Here is a 20908-nt window from a genome sequence, read left to right as displayed (position 1 = left end):
ATGATATCACAGTGTACATATCCTGCGTTAGCTCCCTTTTGTTCAATCCTGTTTTTGAGGGTTATTTATGTTATAGCTCTAATCCTTTCATTTTAATTAGTATATAGGCATCCCATTATACTATACCTTTTATCCTGTTACTAGTTTTTTTAGTACTTCAAACAATGCTCCCTGAAATTGCTGCATATGTTTTCCTATTCACATGGAATAAAAGTTTTTCTAGGGTAGCGTTTTTCAAAATATTTTTACCATGGCCCACAGTAAGAAATATAATTTACATCACAACTCACATTTATTTATATAGTTGAAACAAAAGTTTCACAGAATGTCCTTTCTATTTATAACATCAAATATAGCCTGGTCCTTTCCTTTTTATATATTATTTTTTAATGTCTGGTGTATTAAGGTATCATTTACATACAGTAAAATAAACATTTTTTAGCTGTACAGTTCTGAGTTTTGACAAAGATATATAGTTGTATAACCACCACCACTATAGTTTCATGACCCCAGAAGTTCCCTTGTGCCCCTTTGTAGTCAGTTTTCTTCCCCCACCCCCAGAGAATCACTGGTCTGATTTTTGTTTATATAATTTTTGCCTTTTCCAGAATGTCATATAAATGGAATCACTACTGTGTAACTCTTTATAGTACAGTGATATTGTGATTTATAATAAATATATACTGTATTTGGTCTCCATCCTGTTCCTGGCAAAGAGCTCCTAAAACTCTTGAATTTCCTAAGAACAGTAAAACTGTCTTTTGTTATTTATAACAAGCCCTTTCAGCCATGAATATGACTTTTGGAAAGCCCCTAATAAGAATGGGGGCTGGTTGCCAGAGGAATCAACCATGTGATTAAAGGGTTCCAACTTTCAGCTCCTCTCACCACAAACTCCTGGTAGGAGAGAGGGGCTGGAGACTGAGCTCAATCACCAATGGCCAGTGAATTAATGAATCATGCCTATGTAATGAAGCCTCCATAAAAACTCAGAAGGATGGGGTTCAGAGAGCTTCTGGGTTGGTGAACACGTAGAGGTGCTGGGACAGTAGTTTAGGAGAGGGCATGAAAACTCAGCGCTCCTTCCCTCATACCTTGCCTTATGCATCTCTTCCATCTGGCTATTCCTGAATTACATCCTTCTATAATAAACTGGTAACCTAGTAAGTAAAATGTTTTCTTGAAGTTCTGTGAACAGCTTTAGCAAATTAATCGAACCTGAGGAAGGGGTCGTGGGAACCTCTGACTGACAGCCAGTCTGTCAGCAGCACAGATCAATACCTGGACTTATGATTGGTAACGGAAGGGGGATAATGTTGTGGGACCGAGCCCTTAGCCTGTGTAATCTGATGCTATCTCCAGGTAGAGTGTCAGAAGGGGACTGAATTGTAGGACATCTACTTGGTGTCAAAAAAAATTGCTCGCTATGGGAAAATCACTACACATTTGGTGACCAGAAGTGTAAAAAATGAAGTGAAGTACTAAGAGTAGAGCAGAAACACCGGAATGTTTTTCCTCTACAGGTAGAAACTGACAAAATTATTCTAAAATTCATATGGAGAAGCAAAGGATCTAGAACAGCCAAAAATTTTTTTAAAGAAAGAAGTTGGTAGACTCACACTACTTGAGTGTAAGACTTACTATAAAGCTACAGTAATTAAGATAGTGTGGTACTAGTGAAAGAAGAGACATAGGTCAATGGAACAGAACAGAATACAAAAGTATATACCCACACTTATATGATCAACTGATTTTTGACAAAGGTGCCAAGACAATTCAAGTTAAGTATAGCCTTTTCAACAAATAGAGCTGGAGTTGAAACAAAACCTTAACCCATACTTCTTCACCATATAAAAAATTTACTTGAAGTGGATCATAAACATAAATATAAAATCTAAAACTATAAAACTTCTATTAGAAAATTTGTGACCTTAGGTTAAGCAAAGATTTCTTAGAACCCAAAAAAGCATAAATCATTTAAAAGAACAAAACTGATACGCTGGACTTCAGAATTTAAAATTTCTGCTCTTTGAAAAATTCTATTAAGATAATGAAAATACAAGCCACAGACTGGAAGAAAATATTTACAAAAACCAAACCTAATAAAGGACTTATATCCAGAATACAGGAAAAAGTTCCCTTTAAAAAAAAGTTGGTCTAAGTTGAAAAAATTTTCTTTCACTCCTACTTAGTAATAGAAATTATTTGAAATCTTATTCCCAAAATGATAAATTTAATGTCTTATATTCATTCTTTGGTGTAAATGAATAACTAAGCTTCACTAATTAATTTTCTTCAGCCAACAGGTTTAACCTAACTACTGATTCAGGATTTTTAAAAGGAAATGTATCTTTTATCAAACATTTTTCTTGAATGTTTTAAATTTCTCCTTTAGAAAGTAATGATTAAAAGTTTACAACAGAGAAATGAGATGTAACAATAAATCTAATTTTATATTCAGACTGAATTCATTAATAAATTCTATTCAGTAATGTCAGAAACATATATTAGTTAAAGCAATTACATTTAAGCCTTCCTTCTATAACAGTAATGTCTTCTACAACCGACAGATAAGTTTAACATACTGAAATATATAATCATGTCTTCCTGCGGTTTCAGATTTCATTTCTTAGGCATGCCAGAAAATCAGACACATGTCAATTTTGCCACTCAATATTATCTTTGAAAATATCTGCCACATAAGATTGCTTTCCAACTAGAAAAACATGAATATTATTCCTGAGTTCTTATGCCCTACTTAGAACTTTCCATAGGAACAATAAATGAATTTTGATATGATACAATGGTCATGCTTAGCTCTAATCACTGAAAAAAGTTTCAAGAGTTTGGTTAATCAGTGAACCTTTAAAATTAACAATTTTCACCACTTTTACAAGATATTTATAATATCCAGAGGGATTTCCTTGGATACCAAAGCTTTCCAAAAAAAAATACACTGACTTCAAACAACTTTGGTAGTGCTTCTGACAATTTAAAAAGATAATTGCCCATAGTTCTGTTACTTGTCATTCCTGTAAAAAATTTTCTGCTTTAAGTTTTAATGACCCACAGTGTGTTTCCAATTCAGTAAATGTAGGTAATCTTTAGGTGTGTGTAAGGTTGAGCTGAAACAATACAACATCATATTGTTTTGCAAATACCAGCTATCAATTTAAGTGTTGCACAATTTATAATAAGTCTCATCAAGAAGCATCATAACCTTTGCATACATGTTTTGCAATACAGATTTGATAAAACATCACATTACCATTAAAACATACTTCTAAATAAATAAATAGACACAAACACTGTATATGCTGGGAAAATAATCTTTCCAGGTCCAAATGAGCCATTTTCTCATTTGCCAAATAACACGCAATTATATACGCTGATAATAAGGTTTCTTTTCTACCTCTACAGAGACTAAAAGAATGTTGGTAACTTTTCATCTTTCAAAACATTAGGGGGCCTCATTCACAAGTTCAACATGTTGTTTCTAGCTGTCTCTAATTTTGAAGGTTTTATGCTTTCATTTGCAAGAAAAATTAGACTATCATTTTCATTGGGTATTTACTTTTGATGAAACTATCTTAAATAGTCTTAGCTTTAAAGTCTTACATTCATTTTCTTTCTTTTTAGAATGTGGCTCAAATTAAGGCTAAGTTTACTAATTATAGAGTCAATACTTTTTTGAATTTTGTCACTCTTTAGTTTCAGATACAGTTGAATGTTGAACATGTTTCTGTATTTTTCACTTATTTTTGTTACTGTCATGAATTTGAAAAAAATATATCTCCCTCAATAAAAGTTCATTCTGAAAATACAGATTAAAATAATTTGCTTGTAAAACTTCACAATTTTACTGACAGCAGGTACAATTTATTTCCCAATTAACTACATACTGTTACTATAAAGTTAAACTGTACAGTAGCATAGCCTTTCTGCTAACTGACCACTAAATACATCATAAGAGATATTGGTAAGCAACATGCATCTTATTCCTAGCCAATCTGTCATATCCCCTCCACTTTCAAACACCGTTCATGGCAATTGACCACAAAATTTGCTGCAATAACCATAACTCTTACTAAGAATCTGTGCAAGCAACCTGATGTTTCAATTATATTCTATTTCATTTTGTAAAAATTGCCAGTCTGAACCACTAAATTGATTTAATGACTCTAATATGCTTGGTTATGACCAGCAATTTGAAGAACACTGCTCTAATTATATAGCTTAGGAGAGAAGTTGCTGAGTTAAGAGTATTTATTCTTCAACTCCACTGGATAATGCCAAATTGCCCAAAAAGGATTATCAGCTTTGTTTCATCACTGTGCTGGATCCTAACCTATGCTACCCACCTTTTTTAACATTCGCCATTTTGATGGGTGTGCAGTGGTATCTTACTGCAGTTTTAAGTTACACTTCCATAAACACTAGTGATACTGGGAATCTTGTCTTGTGGTTATTGGCCATTTGGGTTTCCTCTTCTGTGAGCTGCCTTACAATGTGTGTATCCTTTACCTATTTTGCTGATTTGTGGTCTTTTTCTTCTTGCTTTGTAGTTATTTTTTTGATACTAACTATTGGATGGAGAAAGGAAGACATTTTTTTTCTCTTTTTGTGGCTTTTTCAATTTGTACACATTTTCTTTTCTTGAATAGGTTTTAGTTTCAATGTTATTATCAATCTACTTTTTTGTGGTTAGTGCTTTTTTACTTAAGAAACCCTTAGGTCACACAGATCTTCTCTTAAAATGTGTTCTAAAAATTTCTAAGTCCATTTTCAATGTTAAGTCTTTAATCTGTTTGGAATTTTGTTTTGTATATGTGAAATAGGCATCTAACCCCCCCCTTCCCCATACATATGACAAATTACCCAGCATCATCTATTGAAGAGTCCTATTCTTTCCTTCCAATTTGTAATGGCATCTCCATTTCAGACAGGAAGTTCAGTGCAATGGTGTAATTAAGAATGTTAGCTCTTGGAGATTGCCCAAGTGCAAAAACTGGCTCCTTCACTAGCTACGTGACTTTGAGCAAGTTCTACTTACCCTCACTATGCCTCAATTTCCTCATACCTTCCTCATACTAAAAAGTAATACCTTGCAGGAGGATTAAATGAGTTAATACGTGCTTAAAGCACAACTTGGCAAATGGTTCTTAATAAATGTAAGCTACCATTAGCAGCAGCATCATATATATCTATTATATATATTTTCCACAGATATCTATTTTTAGATTCTCTACTGTTTTCTACTAGTCAATCTATCCAGTCCCATGGCAATACTACTCTAAACTACTGTGGCTTTATAATAAATTATGATATCTGGCAAGGCAAGTTCCTGTCCACACACCTTGCTCCTCAAAGGTGCTCGGCCCTTAACTGTTCCATATGAAACTTATAATCAATCATCAAATTCCATTTTAAAAAACTAATGGGTGTTTTGAATTATACTGAATTTTTAGATTAATTTGAGAACTGACAACTTTAAGACACCAAATCTTTCCATCCACATACGTATTCAAATCTCTACTTATATATTTTTTTATATCTCTCTATAAAGTATTATAATTTTCCTCAAAAAGTTTTATACATATTTTTACATGTTTTCCTAAGTATCTCATATTTTTGTTGCAATTAAAATAAAACTATTTTCTGGTTGACTAAGAATTTTTATCACGATTATGTATTGAATGTATCAAATGCTTTTTTTTTTCCTGTAACTATGTATTTCCTCTACTTTAACCTATGAATTACATTACCTCACATTACTGGAATAAAACCAACTTAGTCCAATGACTTAAAAAAAATTTTTTTTTGCTAGATCTGGTTTGGTAATATTAGTATCTATATTCATAAGTGAGATGAGCCTGTCACTTTACTTCAGCATACTATCCTAGCCTGTTTTGGTATTAAGGTTATATCTTACTAAACAGATGCATAACATTAAGCACAACTATTCTTTTTCTAGTCTTTTGAACATTTTATATAAGACTTGAGTATGTGTTTCTTGAAATTATGGTAAAAATTATCTGACCTTGTGATTTCTCTTAGTAGATTGTGGCAGTTTTGTTAGATTATATTTTCTAACAAATTCTATTTTATTGAAGTTTCCAAATTTACTGGTATGTTTTCATGTAATTTTCTTCCTGTTTTTCAATCTGTGCTGTATTTATACTTCCTTTTTAATTAACATATTATGTCTTCATGCATTTTAAAAATCAATCTAAACAAGTATGTATCAAGACTTTTTACAAATCGAATTATATAAGATACCCAGCTGATTTTGATTAGGACCATATGCTGAGAAACAATAATCTAGAATGGCCCTGTCCAATGCTAAGGAGGCACTGAATTTTTAATTAAACATTTTAAAAAAATAAAATTTAAATAGTCACATGTGGCTACTGTCTATTGGACAGTGTAACACTAGGAGGTCTTTATTAAGACTTTAGTTGTTCTTAATGGCAATAATTTAATACACAGCCCATAATCTAAAACTTATAATAAGGTAATAAAATGTGCCAAAATTAGGCTAAAGAAAATTTGTGCACATTCTGTTCAGCATAATTCCACAAATTTTTCATGTGATGAACAACAGTAATATTTTTAGAAGCATGTAGGAGTGAAGAAGCTATGGAAATAAGAATATTTTCTCTCTCCTACATTAAGATTACTAGATCTTTAAAAAAAAAACAAACACTACGAAGAAAATCATCTTTTTTTTGTGTGTGTGTGGTACGCGGGCCTCTCATTGCAGAGCACAGGCTCCGGACACACAGGCTCAGCGGCCATGGCTCACGGGCCCAGCAGCTCCACGGCATGTGGGATCCTCCCGGACCCGGGCACGAAACCGCGTCCCCTGCATCGGCAGGTGGACTCTCAACCACTGCGCCACCAGGGAAGCCCAGAAAATCATCTTAACATTTCTTTTATCTTCAGTGTCTAGAAAGTAACAAGATGTTAAAAAATAGTACTAAGGATAAAAATTTGAAATGTTCACAAATGCTTACTTTAAAATTTTATACCCAAGTAACTCACTGGTGGAGTAGTTCTGAGATCTTTTCAGTTCTAGAGCTTAACTATACATTTCAAATTTCACTGCAGCCTGTCTCACAAAAGAGAAAACGCAGTTTTATACCACAGTGAAATTTATTGCCAGAACAGACAGGGACCTTGCAAAGGACACAGTCAACCATAATAATGAAGAAATAAAAAGAAGGAAATGAATAAGACCCAGTTTTCCCTTTTCTAATTTGTGTATCACTTCTTATTTATGAAGTAATATTGTAGAACTTCTATCACTTGTAATATTAAGGAATGTGCATAACCTTAAGTCATTTGGATCTGCAAATAACACACAAGGGATATGTTTTAATCTTGAAGAAAGAAACAATTTAAATGAGAACGTAAAATGTGGATTATATAGAACTATAAGTATGTGTTTGTATGCCAGATATTTGTTGTGTTTTCCTAAATGAAAAGCATATATGCATACATTACATAATTCAATTTTTTTAAATTCCTGATACATACTTCTGGCCTTTACAATCTTACATTGCTTCCCTTGACCCTGCTCCCATTCTACATATTACAATCACAAATTATTTAGGAAAAGAATAGGTAAGCAGGTGGACAGGAAAGGATATGAGCAGATGGGACAGACGGTGAGGGATAAATTATTATGGCCTATGTATCAGAAAAAATTACTATAATTAAACAATTAACACTTACTTAAAGATACCTACCAAATAGTAGGGAACACTAGGTCTAAAAATTAAGTTGGTTTTATCAGTACAGATAGATGGAGGTTCAAGGTCCAAGAAGTTCTGTCAAACTGAAGTGTGGGAGAAAGTGCCTTCAACTTATGCAAAGAGACATGAAATAGTAAGGTAAGGAGGGGAATGATTTATGAAAAGAATAAGTCAGTTGACAGTAACCCAATATAGCAGGGAAAGAAGTGGATTATTATTCAATTATGAATCATTTTTTGTATTTTAATGATCCTGTTCTTATTTAATTTTTCTATACACCTTTCTGATTGCTTTTCAGCTTTTCATCTGACTAGTTACCACCTCAGCACACTTAACTGCTCAAAAATAGGTACTGGTAGGAATCCTTTTGAATAAAACTACCCACAATTCAGCATCACTAGAGTATCATTTTGTTTCTCCTTTACTCACAATTTCTAAAACTCAGAAGGCTCTTATTTTTTGATTAACCACAGCAGACAGATTTGCCTCTCATTTATGTACATGACCTACTGTGACTGCACTTGGAAGAAATGCTTCCATGATGAATAAGCTGCCTCAAAGATGTTAGGTTGCCATCTTGGACTGATTTTTTGGCCAATTTCCTTGGTATGATAATTCTTACAGTAACTTGCATGGCAATACTATGGAATATTTGATCCCTAAGAAAAAATTTTAAAAACCATTAAATAAGAAAGCAATCTTATAAGCTGGTTGTATCCTTTTCTTCACTGTACAATGTTCAAGCCAAATAAATGTGAGGCATTATCTGTGGATATCATAGTAGACATTGCACAATGCTAAAACTGCTTTGCCTTCCCTCTCTAGGCAGAGGCCCGTTTGCTGCCCCTGTAGTACACTGTGCTCACTCTTAATCAAAAAGATTCAAAAAGATTCTTTTTCGTCCTGTCAGGCAAATCAGATCATTTCTAGGTATGGCCTCATCCTGATGAAAGTAAAAACTCATACCATACTCTAAGGGCATCTTCCTGAAGCCTCAGGGCTTCCACTGCCACTGAATTTACTTGTTATCTTTCTCTTTTTATCACAAAAAAGGAGTCAGGATTTAGTTTGTGATTCAAAGGTTCTGGTCACTGCCTGGGGTCATAGCTATTTCTGCCACTTACTAGGTATATGCCCTTGTGCAAGTTAAAGATCCTTCCTGTGCTAACAATGTCTATGAAAAATAAAAACTAAAGAGCACTTATAGCATAGTGAAGAATAAATGATAGGGCTTCCCTGGTGGCGCAGTGGTTGAGAGTCCGCCTGCCGATGCAGGGGACATGGGTTCGTGCCCCAGTCCGGGAAGATCCCATATGCCGCAGAGAGGCTGGGCCCGTGAGCCATGGCCGCTGAGCCTGCATGTTTGGAGCCTATGCTCCGCAACGGGGGAGGCCACAACAGTGAGAGGCCTGAGTACCGCTGGGTGGCGGGGGGGAGAATAAATGATAGCACCTGGCCAGAATAGAGCTGCCACTGGCAGGGGCTAGGGATGGGTGTGGAATGATGACGTCAGAATTAACTGAGAGGATAAAAGGGAACTTTTTGTGATGATAATAATGTTCTATATTTGGTAAGGATTTGGATAACAGATCTAAGCATTTATTAAACCTCAGTGAATGTACAATTAAAATTTGGGCATTTCATTTTATGTAAACTTAACTCAAAGAAAAACTATAGACAAATATTTAACTCTTCTTAATGAAATACATGCTGAAATATTTACGGTAAAGTATGCTGATGTTTGCAGTTTACCTTGAAATGCATCAAAAAATAAGAGACTAATGGATGGATAGAGGGTGGAGAGATGGATAAGTGATAAAAGCAGAGTAAAATGTTAACGGTAGAATCTTGGTGGTGGGTACATCAGTGATCGCTGTAAAATTCTTTCAACTTGGCTTTATGTTTGAGGGAAGGAAACTACTACTTTTTCCAAACTTTTGATCCCAAATTATGATTTACTTAAATTAAAAAAGAAAAAAAAACCCTCTGGCATTCTTATATAAAAATCAATTACTTGCATTTCATTTATTACTTCCTAAAAAGTTTAACCACGCATGTAATCCAGGTAGTTACAGTTAATAAGATGACACATACACAAAAAGCAACTATTAGAATAAAGTAGGTAGAGACTTCCCTGGTGGCACAGTGGTTAGGAATTGGCCTGCCAATGCAGGGGACACGGGTTTGAACCCTGGTCCAGGAAGATCCCACATGCCGCGGAGCAACTAAGCCCATGCGCCACAACTACTGAGCCTGCACTCTAGAGCCCGAGAGCCACAACTACTGAAGCCCGAGCACCTACAGCCTGTGCTCCACAACAAGAGAAGCCCGCCTGCCCACTCTCTGCAATTAGAGAAAGCCCAAGCGCAGCAACGAAGACCAAATGCAGCCAAAAAAAAAAGAATAGAGTAGGTAGAAAGAGAAGATAAAAAGCAAATGTAATTTTACTGTATGATAAATCTCCCTCAAATAGTTTTCTATTTATTGAATACCTCTAATGGTGCACTATTTTAAAAAATTTCAACTGCCTACACATTATTCAAAAGGTGCTGTTAATGGATTTAGTGCTGAAAATGCTTCAATTTGTCATTTCTGATGAGGGGATATCAAATGATCAGATGATTTTATTTTATATAGCTCAGACTTAAATCATGAGCAATAGATGGCGGTTAATGAACAAGATATGCAAATATATGTTGAGTTTTAAAAGGTTAGTTAAGTTAGGAGCTGCAACTTATCTACCTAACAAGGTTAAGCAATGTTTATAGCAAGAGAGCAGAGGTACAACAGGAAAAGAAAAGGGAAAGCTGGATGTGGGGTGGTAAGCGCTCCTGGGAATTAACTTCAAGTTGAAAGAACTGTTGGCACTTGTCGGAGCTTTACAGCTGGGTAAAATATTAATTATGGCTTAAGTAGGTATTGATAAGAAAATACAAAACGCTCCTTATGCATTTGAATAATAGCTTTTTTCAAAAAATTCACTTACTTGATTGTCATTTTCATTATCTTTGATAACCAAATACCTCAGTAAGTTTAATGAAGCCATTATCCTGTTAATTAAAAATATATAATTTGTTACATACAGTACAGTTTCATATAATCAACAATTTCAATGAATAAAGGTAAGTTAAAACCTTGGGTATATTTCCACAATTATGTTTGCCATTAGAAGCTTCTCCCTTTAAAATACCTTATCAGCAAATGACGAGGTGGCCAAGTGGTTGAGGCGATGGACTGCTAAAATATCTTATCACACATCTCACCCCCTTAACATAACGTATTACTTTTGTTCTCCAAGTTCACAAAATATAATTGTGAAAATTACTATTCGTTTTTCCCCCAAGGGAGACTTGTTATCTTTAATGTTCGAGAGTACCGTCTTTTGTTTCCTTAATTTTAAGATTCCTTTGAAAAATGCTTACAACCGTTTCTCAACGTTCATTCGAGTATACTGAAAGTAAAATTACATGTTGTATATGAAAAAAATTGATGTATGTCCTCGAAATAAAATCCAAATGTATAAGCCTTCTATAAGTTATATACACGAAATTCTTAGTGTTTAGTCACCAGTGCTATAGTCCCAAATCTCTATGAGCTAGGTACATCAAAGGTACAAAATCATACTGTTAGTCATAGTTCTGGAAAGGAGAATTTTTAATTTTGTTTTTATATAATATCTAATTACTTAAATATATGAAAATCTTTATGTAATTTGATGAACTAACCACTGATTATAAAATCACAGAAAAATACGTTTTATTTTCGTTTAGGTTCCCAAAGCAGGGGTTTCACATTTTATTCTGAATTTACTACGTGAACCTTAGTAATGGTCACCTCACCTATCTGAGTTTTGCAGTAGATCTGTTTCAGCACCCTCTGGGAGAAAAAGTACCAAATCTAGAAGGGAAATCAGCTGCGGTCCTGTAAACCATTTGTTATATGTTCTCTGAGAAACAAAAGAAAAATTGAGAAAGGCTTTAAATAATAGGTTGTTAGATATATGTGTTTTTCTAATACCTTGATACTACAAAAATAAGCTATTACACATTTAAAATATATATTTTTAACTTTAATTTCCATTCTTTCATTCACTATTTCTGGACACCTAGAACAAACTCTGCTAGTTTGAAAGCACTGGTGTGCTCTTTCTCTGTTCTCTATATGGAATTACTGAGTATTCACAAATAGACTTCAGTTTCCATTAACATTTCACAAGTATACAGCAAAACAAAAAAGTCATATTATCAGTTTTAAAAATTAATACAATTTAAATCTATAGTTAACAAATTTCAAAATCCAGGTTTTTAAAAAAGAGTAGAAATGGAGAAAAAAATATACCGGCATACCTCATTTTACTGCACTTCCCTTTACTGCATTTTTTACATATTGAAGGTTTATGGCAACTCTGTGTCAAACAACTCTATCAGCACCATTTTTCCAACAGCATTTACTCACTTCACATCTGTGTCACATTTTGATATTCTCAAAATTTTCAAACTTTCATTAATATATATTTGTCATGGTGATCTGTGATCAGTGATCTCTGATGTTACAATCGTTAACTCCTTTGGGGCACCATGAACCACGCTCATATAAGACGATGAACTTAATCAAAACATGCTGTGTGTGTGTTCCAACTGCTCCAATGACTGGCCATTCCCCCATCTCTCTCCTTCTCCTCGGGCCTCCCTATTCCCTGAGACACAACAATATTGAAATTAGGCCAATTAATAACCCTACAAAGTATTCAAGTGAAAGGAAGAGTCATATATGTCTCATTTATCAAAAGCTAGAAATGATTAAGCTTAGAGAGGAAGCATGTCGAAGGCCGAGATAGGCCTCTTGTGCCAAACAGTTAAGCCAAGCTGTGAAGGCAAAGGAAAAGTTCTTGAAGGAAATTAAAAGTGCTGCTCCAGTGAACACATGAATGATAAGAAAGTGAAACAGCCTTATTGCTGATATGGAGACAGTTTTAGTGGTCTGGATAGAAGATCAAACCAGCCACAACAGTCTATTAAGCCAAAACGTAATCCAGAGCAAGGTCCTAACTCTTCAATTTTATGAAGGCTAAGAGAGGTGAGAAAGCTGCAGAAGAAATGCTTGAAGCTAGCAGAGGTTGGTTCTTGAGATTTAAGGAAAGCAGCCATCTCCAGAACATAAAAGTGCAAGGTGAAGCAGCAAGTGCTGACATAGAAGCTGCAGTAAGTTATCCAGAAAATCCAGCTAAGGTAATTAATGAAGGTAGCTATACTAACCAAAAGACTTTCAATGTAGATGAAAACAGTCATACACTGAAACAAGATGCCATCTAGGCTTTCACAGCTAGAGGAGAAAATTCCTGACTTCAAAGCTTCAAAGGACAGGCTGACTCTCAGAGTAATACAGCTGGTGGCTTGAAGTTGAAGCCAATGCTTAAACTTTACCATTCCAAAAATTCTAGGGCCTGTAAGAATCATGCCAAATCTACTCTGCCTGTGCTATATAAATGGAACAACAAAACCTTGATGACAGCGCATATGTTTATAACATGGTTTACTGAATATCTTAACCCTACTGTTGAGACCTACTGCTCAGAAAAAAAGACTACTTTCAAAATATTACTGCTCACTGACAATGTACCTCATCCCCCAAAAGCTCTAATGGAGATGTAAAATGAGATTAATGTTGTCTCCACGCCTGCCAACACAGTATCCATTCTGCAGCCCATGGAAAAAGGAGTAATTTCAATTTCAACTTTAAAGTCTTATTCTTTAAGAAATACATTTCATAAAGCTATAGCTGCCATAGACAGTGATTCTTCTGATGGATCTGCACAGAGCAAATTGAAAACCTTCCGGAATCATTCCTGATTCATGGGGAAAAGGTCAAAATATCAACCTTCACAGGAGTTTGGAAGAAGTTGATTCCAACCCTCAAAGATGACTAGGAAGAGTTCAAGACTTCAGTGGAGGAAGTAACTACAAATGTGGTGGAAATAGCAAGAGAACTAGAATTAGAAGTGGAGCCTGAAGATGTGACCGAATTGCTGCAATCTCAATGATAAAATCTGAACGGATGAAGAGTTGCTTCTCATGGGTGGGCAAAGAAAATTGTTTCTTGACACGGAATGGACTCCTGGTGAAGATGCTATGAAGACTGTTGAAATAACAACAAAGGATTTAGAATATTACATAAACTTAGTTGATACAGCGGTGGCAGAGTTTGAAAAGATTGACTCCAATTTTCAAAGAAGTTCTACTGCAGGTAAAATGCTGTCAAACAACATTGCATGTCACACAGAAATCATTCGTGAAAGGAAGAGTCAATCTGTGTGGCAATCTTCATTGTTGTCTCATGTTAAGAAATTGCCTCAGACACCCCAACCTTCAGCAACCACCGCCTTGATCAGTCAGCTGCCATCAACATTGAGGCAAGACCCTCCACCAGCAAAAAGATTACAAGTCACTGAAAGCTCAGATGATGGTTAGCATTTTTTAGAAATAAAGTATTGTAAAATTAAGGTATGACATTGTTTTTTATAGATATAATATTGCACTTAACAGACTAAAATATAGTGTAATTAAGTTTGATATGCACTGGGGAAACCAAAAAATTTGTGTGACTTGCTTTACTGAGATTTTTGCTTTATCATGGTGGTCTGGAACTAAACCCACACTATCTCTGAGGTATGCCTGTACCCTAATACTAGAGATATAAAACGTCCACAGAGCAAAATTCCACATTAATAAATTCCACAAATGAATAAATATATCCTACAAAATAAATTGATAAATGACACCTTAGTTATGCTCTTACCTTTAATGACATGTCAATTTGATTTTTGATATTTTGAATAATAAAGGCCTCCACACCTGAGTGATTACTTGTATTCAATAAGCACCTTTAAAGCAAAATTACAATACATTTGAAATTATCTAGGCTGCATTATAATTAAATGATAATGAAAGTTTTACAAATTCAAATGGGGCATGTGCTATTTCTAGGAATACAAAAACCAGTGCATACAATTAGCAAGGTGATCAACCAATTACAAAGTCACCTATTATGATTTCTGCCCTCACTAACTGGCAAATTCTATTTTAACTGGGTCTTTCCGACACAAAATTGCTATTAAACCAAATTTGAATCTTTTTATGCATATAGTTGCAATGATTTAACATGGCAAGGATGGTCACTAGTGTAATAGCCTAAAAACTCCCCAAATTATTCCCTGTTAGACTAGTCTGGTTAGACTAACTTAATTGCAAAGAAAGGAAACTCAGTAATGAGCTTAAGAAGAAGGGGGAGATTTTGGGGTAGGAATACAGGTAGATCAGAATAGGAAGCTGGCAGAAGACATAAGCATCAAACTGAGGTTTCATAAACCTGCTATGACTCTATCAATAGAAATGAAAAAAAGATAAAATCAAGAGTGCTAGTATTGGCCAATCCCAAAGAACACTCCTTAGCACTCTGACATTGCCCCAATTTGGTTTTAACTCATTTTTATTACCTAGGTATCAACAAACTAAGGTCTGCAGGCCAAATCCAGCCTACTGCCTGTTTTGTTTTATTGGAACACACTTACCCCCACTACAAAGTTGAGCAGCTGCAACAGAGACCGTGTGGCCCACAAAGACTATACTTACTTATGGCCCTTTAAAAAAGTTTGCTGATCTTCAACTCAGAGTTGCTAGAATCTTTTCCTCCTCAAACAGTACTATTAATAAGCTCCACTGTTAAAGTGTATATAGCCTGTCAAAAGTTATAACTTCAGGGCTTCCCTGGTGGCGCTGTGGTTGAGAGTCTGCCTGCCAATGCAGGGCACACGGGTTCCTGCCCCGGTCCAGGAGGATCCCACATGCCGTGGAGCGGCTGGGCCCGTGAGCCATGGCCACTGAGCCTGCACGTCTGGAGCCTGTGCTCCGCAGCGGGAGAGGCCACAGCAGTGAGAGGCCCGCGTACCGCAAAAAAAAAAAAAAAAAGTTATAACTCCAGAGCCATTAATTTCAACTGTGAATAATGGACATTATTGACATATGTAAAGCTCTAGCAGGAGCCCCACCAATCTCAGTTTACTCTTCTAAGTCTATTTTAATTTTAGAGTATTTCAATTAAACTGAAATATATACTATTATTCATGTAATATATATATATGTAGCCATAATTTTTGATTAACCCTTCACTACCTATCACAGAGAAGAGAATTTATTATGATATGGCTTCCAAGTAGAGAAGAATTACATGTAAAACATACCGAAATACAGTAACCTAGAATAATTAATGGCATTAATTTGGTTTTTAATCAACCACACATTTCGCAATTAACCACTGATACATACCTAAATAAAGTATATTTGCCTTGTGGATCCAACTTGTTAATATACAGCTGAAGCATAGCTAAACCCTTTTTCCTCTAAAATGGAACAAATAATATTGTTATATAAACTAAAGATTATTTATTAAAATTTCTCACTGTAACTCATTTAGTTCCAGACATTTACATACCAGTGTCTCAGTGGGGCAGAGTGTCATTACTTTGACTAAGCCCTGGAAATTAAAAAAATTTTAATTCAAACGTTAGATTATATTGACTACAAAGAAACAACTATATTATCAATGGACACTAAAAATTCAGAGAAATGAGGGCAAGAGATTTAAAGATGAAGTAAATTTTTCCCTGAGCCTTTCATTCTACTGTTTTGTCTACAGGGAGCTTAGTACAATCCATTTTGTAAGTGCTATTGAGTGGGTGTTACAAAGTATATCGTTAGACGTAATTTTCAATTATGTCTAGAGTGGCAAAAAAAATGAAACCGAACATACAGAAATATAATCCATTAATTTAAAATAATCAGGCTTATTATACTAACAAAAGCCATATTTTTCTATTTAAATAGTGGAAAAACAATTTTCTACATTGACATCTACGGTAAGACCTACTTGGCTATGATAACTAACAAACAGTATAACTAATAAACAGGCAAAATAAATCACAGGAGGCAAAAAAATATGTCTTTGTAGTAATGAGTTATACACGCCTTGATGGAGTTCTGAGGACTTGAGTTATGATAAAAGTAAAGGAGGGCTTCCCTGGTGGCGCAGTGGTTGAGAGTCCGCCTGCCGATGCAGGGGACGCAGGTTCGTGCCCCGGTCTGGGAGGATCCCACGTGCCGCGGAGCGGCTGGGCCCATGAGCCATGGCCACTGAGCCTGCGTGTCCGGAGCCTGTGCTCCGCGGCGGGAGAGTCCACAACAGTGAGAGGCCCGCGTAACGCAAAAAAAAAAAAAAGTAAAGGACCTTCATTTTCCAGGGTTTCTACAGAACCAAAGTGTTGAGGACACAAGTTATATTTTTCCACTAGATGCTATGCTGTCAACTATAGTAGCCACTAGCCACATACAGCTATTTAAGTTTAAATTAATTTAAATTAAATAAAATTTAGAATTCAGTTCCACATTTCAAGTGAACATCTCAAGTGTTCAATGTGGCTAGTGGCTTTCAAACTGTATGGCACAGATAATAGGACAATTTTACGATCACAAAAAGTTCTATTGGACGGCAAGGCACTAGAGTTTTCAAAGGATATGGAGAAGAAAGTGAGAGAGGAGTCTGAAAAGACCTTTACTTAAGTTCAGAATAGGAAAGGGGCTTATTTCGAGATTAGAATACATATTTTACTTACCTGAGGTACAGTAAGAAAACTCTTGATTTCTAAATACTGGTGAAGTAGACTGTTGTCCTCTATTCTCAATAAACCATTCTCCAACAGATACTACAGATGAAAATATACGCAGAGATACATATATGGTAAAGTCAACAGCTGTATTTGTTAACATGACTATGTATTTAAATTATAATGGGTGCAAACAAATCTTACCAATCCTTTGGAGAAAACAGACTCCTCTGTTCTGGAAGAGAATATTAAAATTTATCAACATGGTTTTCTAAATTGCTTCAGAATTATTCTTCATTTTAGGAAAAATAAAGCAAAAATTGAAATTTAAATACTTAAAAAATACATATTAAGGAGAAATTCTATTGAAGAACCTAGTCAAAATTCTTAACCTACCTTTGATCTGTCTTTTGATTTGGCTACTGATATCCAAATCTAACCAAAAGCAGCCCATTCAGGGCTTATTTCCTGGTATCAGATCAGTAGATCTTCAACAGTAACTGCTAAGAAATCAATTATACCTGATATAATACTAAGTATTCTAATTGATTAATCGGTAAGATCTTCTCTTTATATATATATATATATAAAATGCTTTCCATTTGTGATTATTAAGTTTTACAATCACTGTTAACTAAATATTTAAGATCTGTGGCAAAAAATATTATCTCAGGCTCCAGGTTCTTATTCTAACCATACAAGGAATTAAAAATGTTATGTTTTTTGGCTCAATGACTAAACAGTTTGGAAATCTTAAGACTATAGAACTTAAGATTGAAATCAATACATATTCTCATTTTATGAATATAACAGAAGCTAAATAAAAATGTAAAATCATTAAGACATACATAATACAGTAAATTTACAGAGTTAATAACTACTTGTGCCAGGAGACCCTTGGAAATTCCTGCCTTGTAGGCTGAGGCTTTGGACATTTGCCATGTTACAAATCTTCCTTCACCTGGGAAGAGATGGGATTAATAAACTGTCACCAGTATTCCTAGAGGATAAGGCCCTGACTGATCTCAAGAGATAATTTAAACATGTTACAGAAAAAGAAAACAAAGCATATAGAGTTTGGCAAAATTCTTAAATATCTGTCTGGGAAAACTATGCATACCTGTTACTTGGTAATTTTTTTTAAAAAGGGGAAGTCTTCCTTCTTATTAGTGCCTCAAATGAGAAAAGCTATTGAATGATACCACTATCAATAATCTAAGTTATAAAAGATGGAGTTAAGACACTTCCTTCCTTTTGATGCAGTTCACAGATTGTGTCCATGAAGCAAAACCAAGGATGAATTTCTTTTATTGACCACCCCTCCTTAGATCGGACGAGGCTGCAGTGGGATAGAGGTGGTTTAATTTATCAACTTCTGAAATAAGCAAAGAAACCTTAGAAGCAGATGACTGGAAACCTCCTTAGGAGACAATATTTAAAAATTATCTTTAGTTTAAAATAAGAGGTTTTGTTGTAAAAACGTCCTTGGTTCATTTCTATCTCTGCTGTGAATATCTGCTTCACTATTTTATAAAATAATCAATTAATTAACTAGGGTCTGGCAAAGAGAAAGTAGTCTCCCCTGATCTTGACAAGGACTATTTTAACATTACTATTTAATTCTGAGATGCCATCTAAATGATCTTACCTTTGTAAAAGGACTTCAATATGCCCCATATTAAACTGCAAAAGGTATGATGGGCTAAAATAGAAAAAAAAATGTATATATAAACACACACACATACACACGCACTTTTAGTTTTACATACATAAATACTGTTATGGGTTGAATTGTGTCCCCTCAAAAAAGATATGCTGGGGCTTCCCTGGTGGTGCAGTGGTTGAGAGCCTGCCTGCCGATGCAGGGGACACGGGTTCGTGCCCAGGTTCGGGAAGATCCCGCATGACGCGGAGCGGCTGGGCCCGTGAGCCATGGCCGCTGAGCCTGTGCGTCTGGAGCCTGTGCTCCGCAATGGGAGAGGCCACAGCAGTGAGAGGCCCGCGTACCGCAAAAAAAAAAAAAAAAAGATATGCTGGAGTCCTAACTGCCAGTATCTCAGCATATGACCTTATATGGAGAAAAAGTCTCTCTTTCTTAAAAAGTTGGGGTAGTGATGGGCAGGGACAGAGCAGGAACCCCCCCACCCCCACCCTAGGGACAGGATTTTTACAAAGGTAATCAAGATAAACTGAGGTCATTAATATGAGTCTTAATCCAGTATGACTGGTATCCTTATAAAAAAGGGAAATGTGGACAGAGACAAGCACACAGGGAGAATTCTATATGAACATGAAGGCAGAGACTGGAGTGATGCATCTACAAGCCAAAGAACATCAAGGACTGCCAGTAAACCACCAGAAGCTAGGAAAGAAGCATGGAACAGATTCTCCTGCACAGCCCTCAGAAGGAACCAATCCTGACCACACCTTGACCTCAGACTTCTAACCTCTAGAATGATAAGATAATAAATTTCTGTTATTTTAAGCTATCCACAGTGTGTGGTACTTTGTTATGGCAGCTCTAGCACACTAATATACATACCTAAGTCATTTTGGTGGTCGAGTGTGATTAAGGGTATATGCTCTGGGGTCAGACAGAACTATGTTTAAATTCCACCTATCCTACTAACTAGTTGTATGATCCTGGGTGGTATGTATCGTAACTTGTCTAAGCTAGTTATTTTCATCTGTAAAATGAGATAGTGCTCTATTTAAAAGGGTTATTATAAAGATTAGATAATGTATACAAAGCTGTTATAGTGTTTAATACGTGGTAAACATGCAAGTGGTAGCTATTATTGCTATATTTACATACAAATATACTCCCAGGTATATTCATACCTAAATATACAAATTACACAAATACACCCAAGGCCTGCAACACAAATACACAATCTTTATTATCATGGACCTTAAAGTCTAAAAGGTGTTACATTATAGAAATATGTATTTTTTTTTAAGTTTTGATTAAAAATTTAGTTTAAAAACTTTATGGGAAATGAAACAGAAGGTCAAGGTCATTGTAACAGGAAGATTCAGCCTAAATTGGGTGGTAAAGAAGGCTTTCCTCAGAAAGCTATATTTAGGATAAAGATGGTTCTAAGCGTGTACAAAGATCTTATAGCAGGAAGGTTCATGACACATGTGAACAAGAAACCAGAAGATCTGTGTTACTGGAGCACAGTGAACAAGAGGAAAGGTGGTAGGAGATGAATCAGGACAATAAAGCAAGGACCAGATCATGCATAAGCTTGTCTCATGGGAAGGCATTTAAGACTTTATTCTTAGAGCCATTTAGGAAGCCACTGAAGGGTTTTCATTAGGGACGACTCTTAAAAGCTTCACTTTCTATGTGTTGAGAATAAATTGGATTAAAAGGGATTGAGGGTAGATATATAAATATCCACTCAGGATTACATTAATAATCCAGTGAAAAGATGATGGCAATTTAGACCACCCTATTGGTAAGTGGCCTAACAGCTTCAAAACCAAGCTC

At 35.4% G+C, this 20908-nt stretch overlaps 1 protein-coding gene across 6 annotated transcripts in view; it reads right to left on the bottom strand.

Annotated features, from left to right (window-relative positions):
* GLMN (glomulin, FKBP associated protein) overlaps positions 1–20908 on the bottom strand; it is a 45137-nt gene that overhangs the window by 6186 nt on the left and 18043 nt on the right. For all 6 annotated transcript variants that reach the window (XM_030868657.2, XM_060302808.2, XM_060302799.1 and 3 more), the window contains exons 9-16: positions 19061–19114; positions 17617–17647; positions 17422–17511; positions 16245–16286; positions 16079–16152; positions 14553–14637; positions 11597–11703; positions 10744–10807 (exon numbers count right to left, since the gene is read on the bottom strand). In XM_030868657.2, the coding sequence (XP_030724517.1) occupies positions 10744–10807; positions 11597–11703; positions 14553–14637; positions 16079–16152; positions 16245–16286; positions 17422–17511; positions 17617–17647; positions 19061–19114 (547 nt within the window). The remainder of the gene's footprint in view (positions 1–10743; positions 10808–11596; positions 11704–14552; positions 14638–16078; positions 16153–16244; positions 16287–17421; positions 17512–17616; positions 17648–19060; positions 19115–20908) is intronic.

Source organism: Globicephala melas, chromosome 1 (genome assembly GCF_963455315.2).
Source record: "Globicephala melas chromosome 1, mGloMel1.2, whole genome shotgun sequence".
NCBI lineage: Eukaryota > Metazoa > Chordata > Mammalia > Artiodactyla > Delphinidae > Globicephala > Globicephala melas.
Note: the sequence above shows the minus strand (reverse complement) of the source record. Positions and strands in the feature narration are given on the sequence as shown.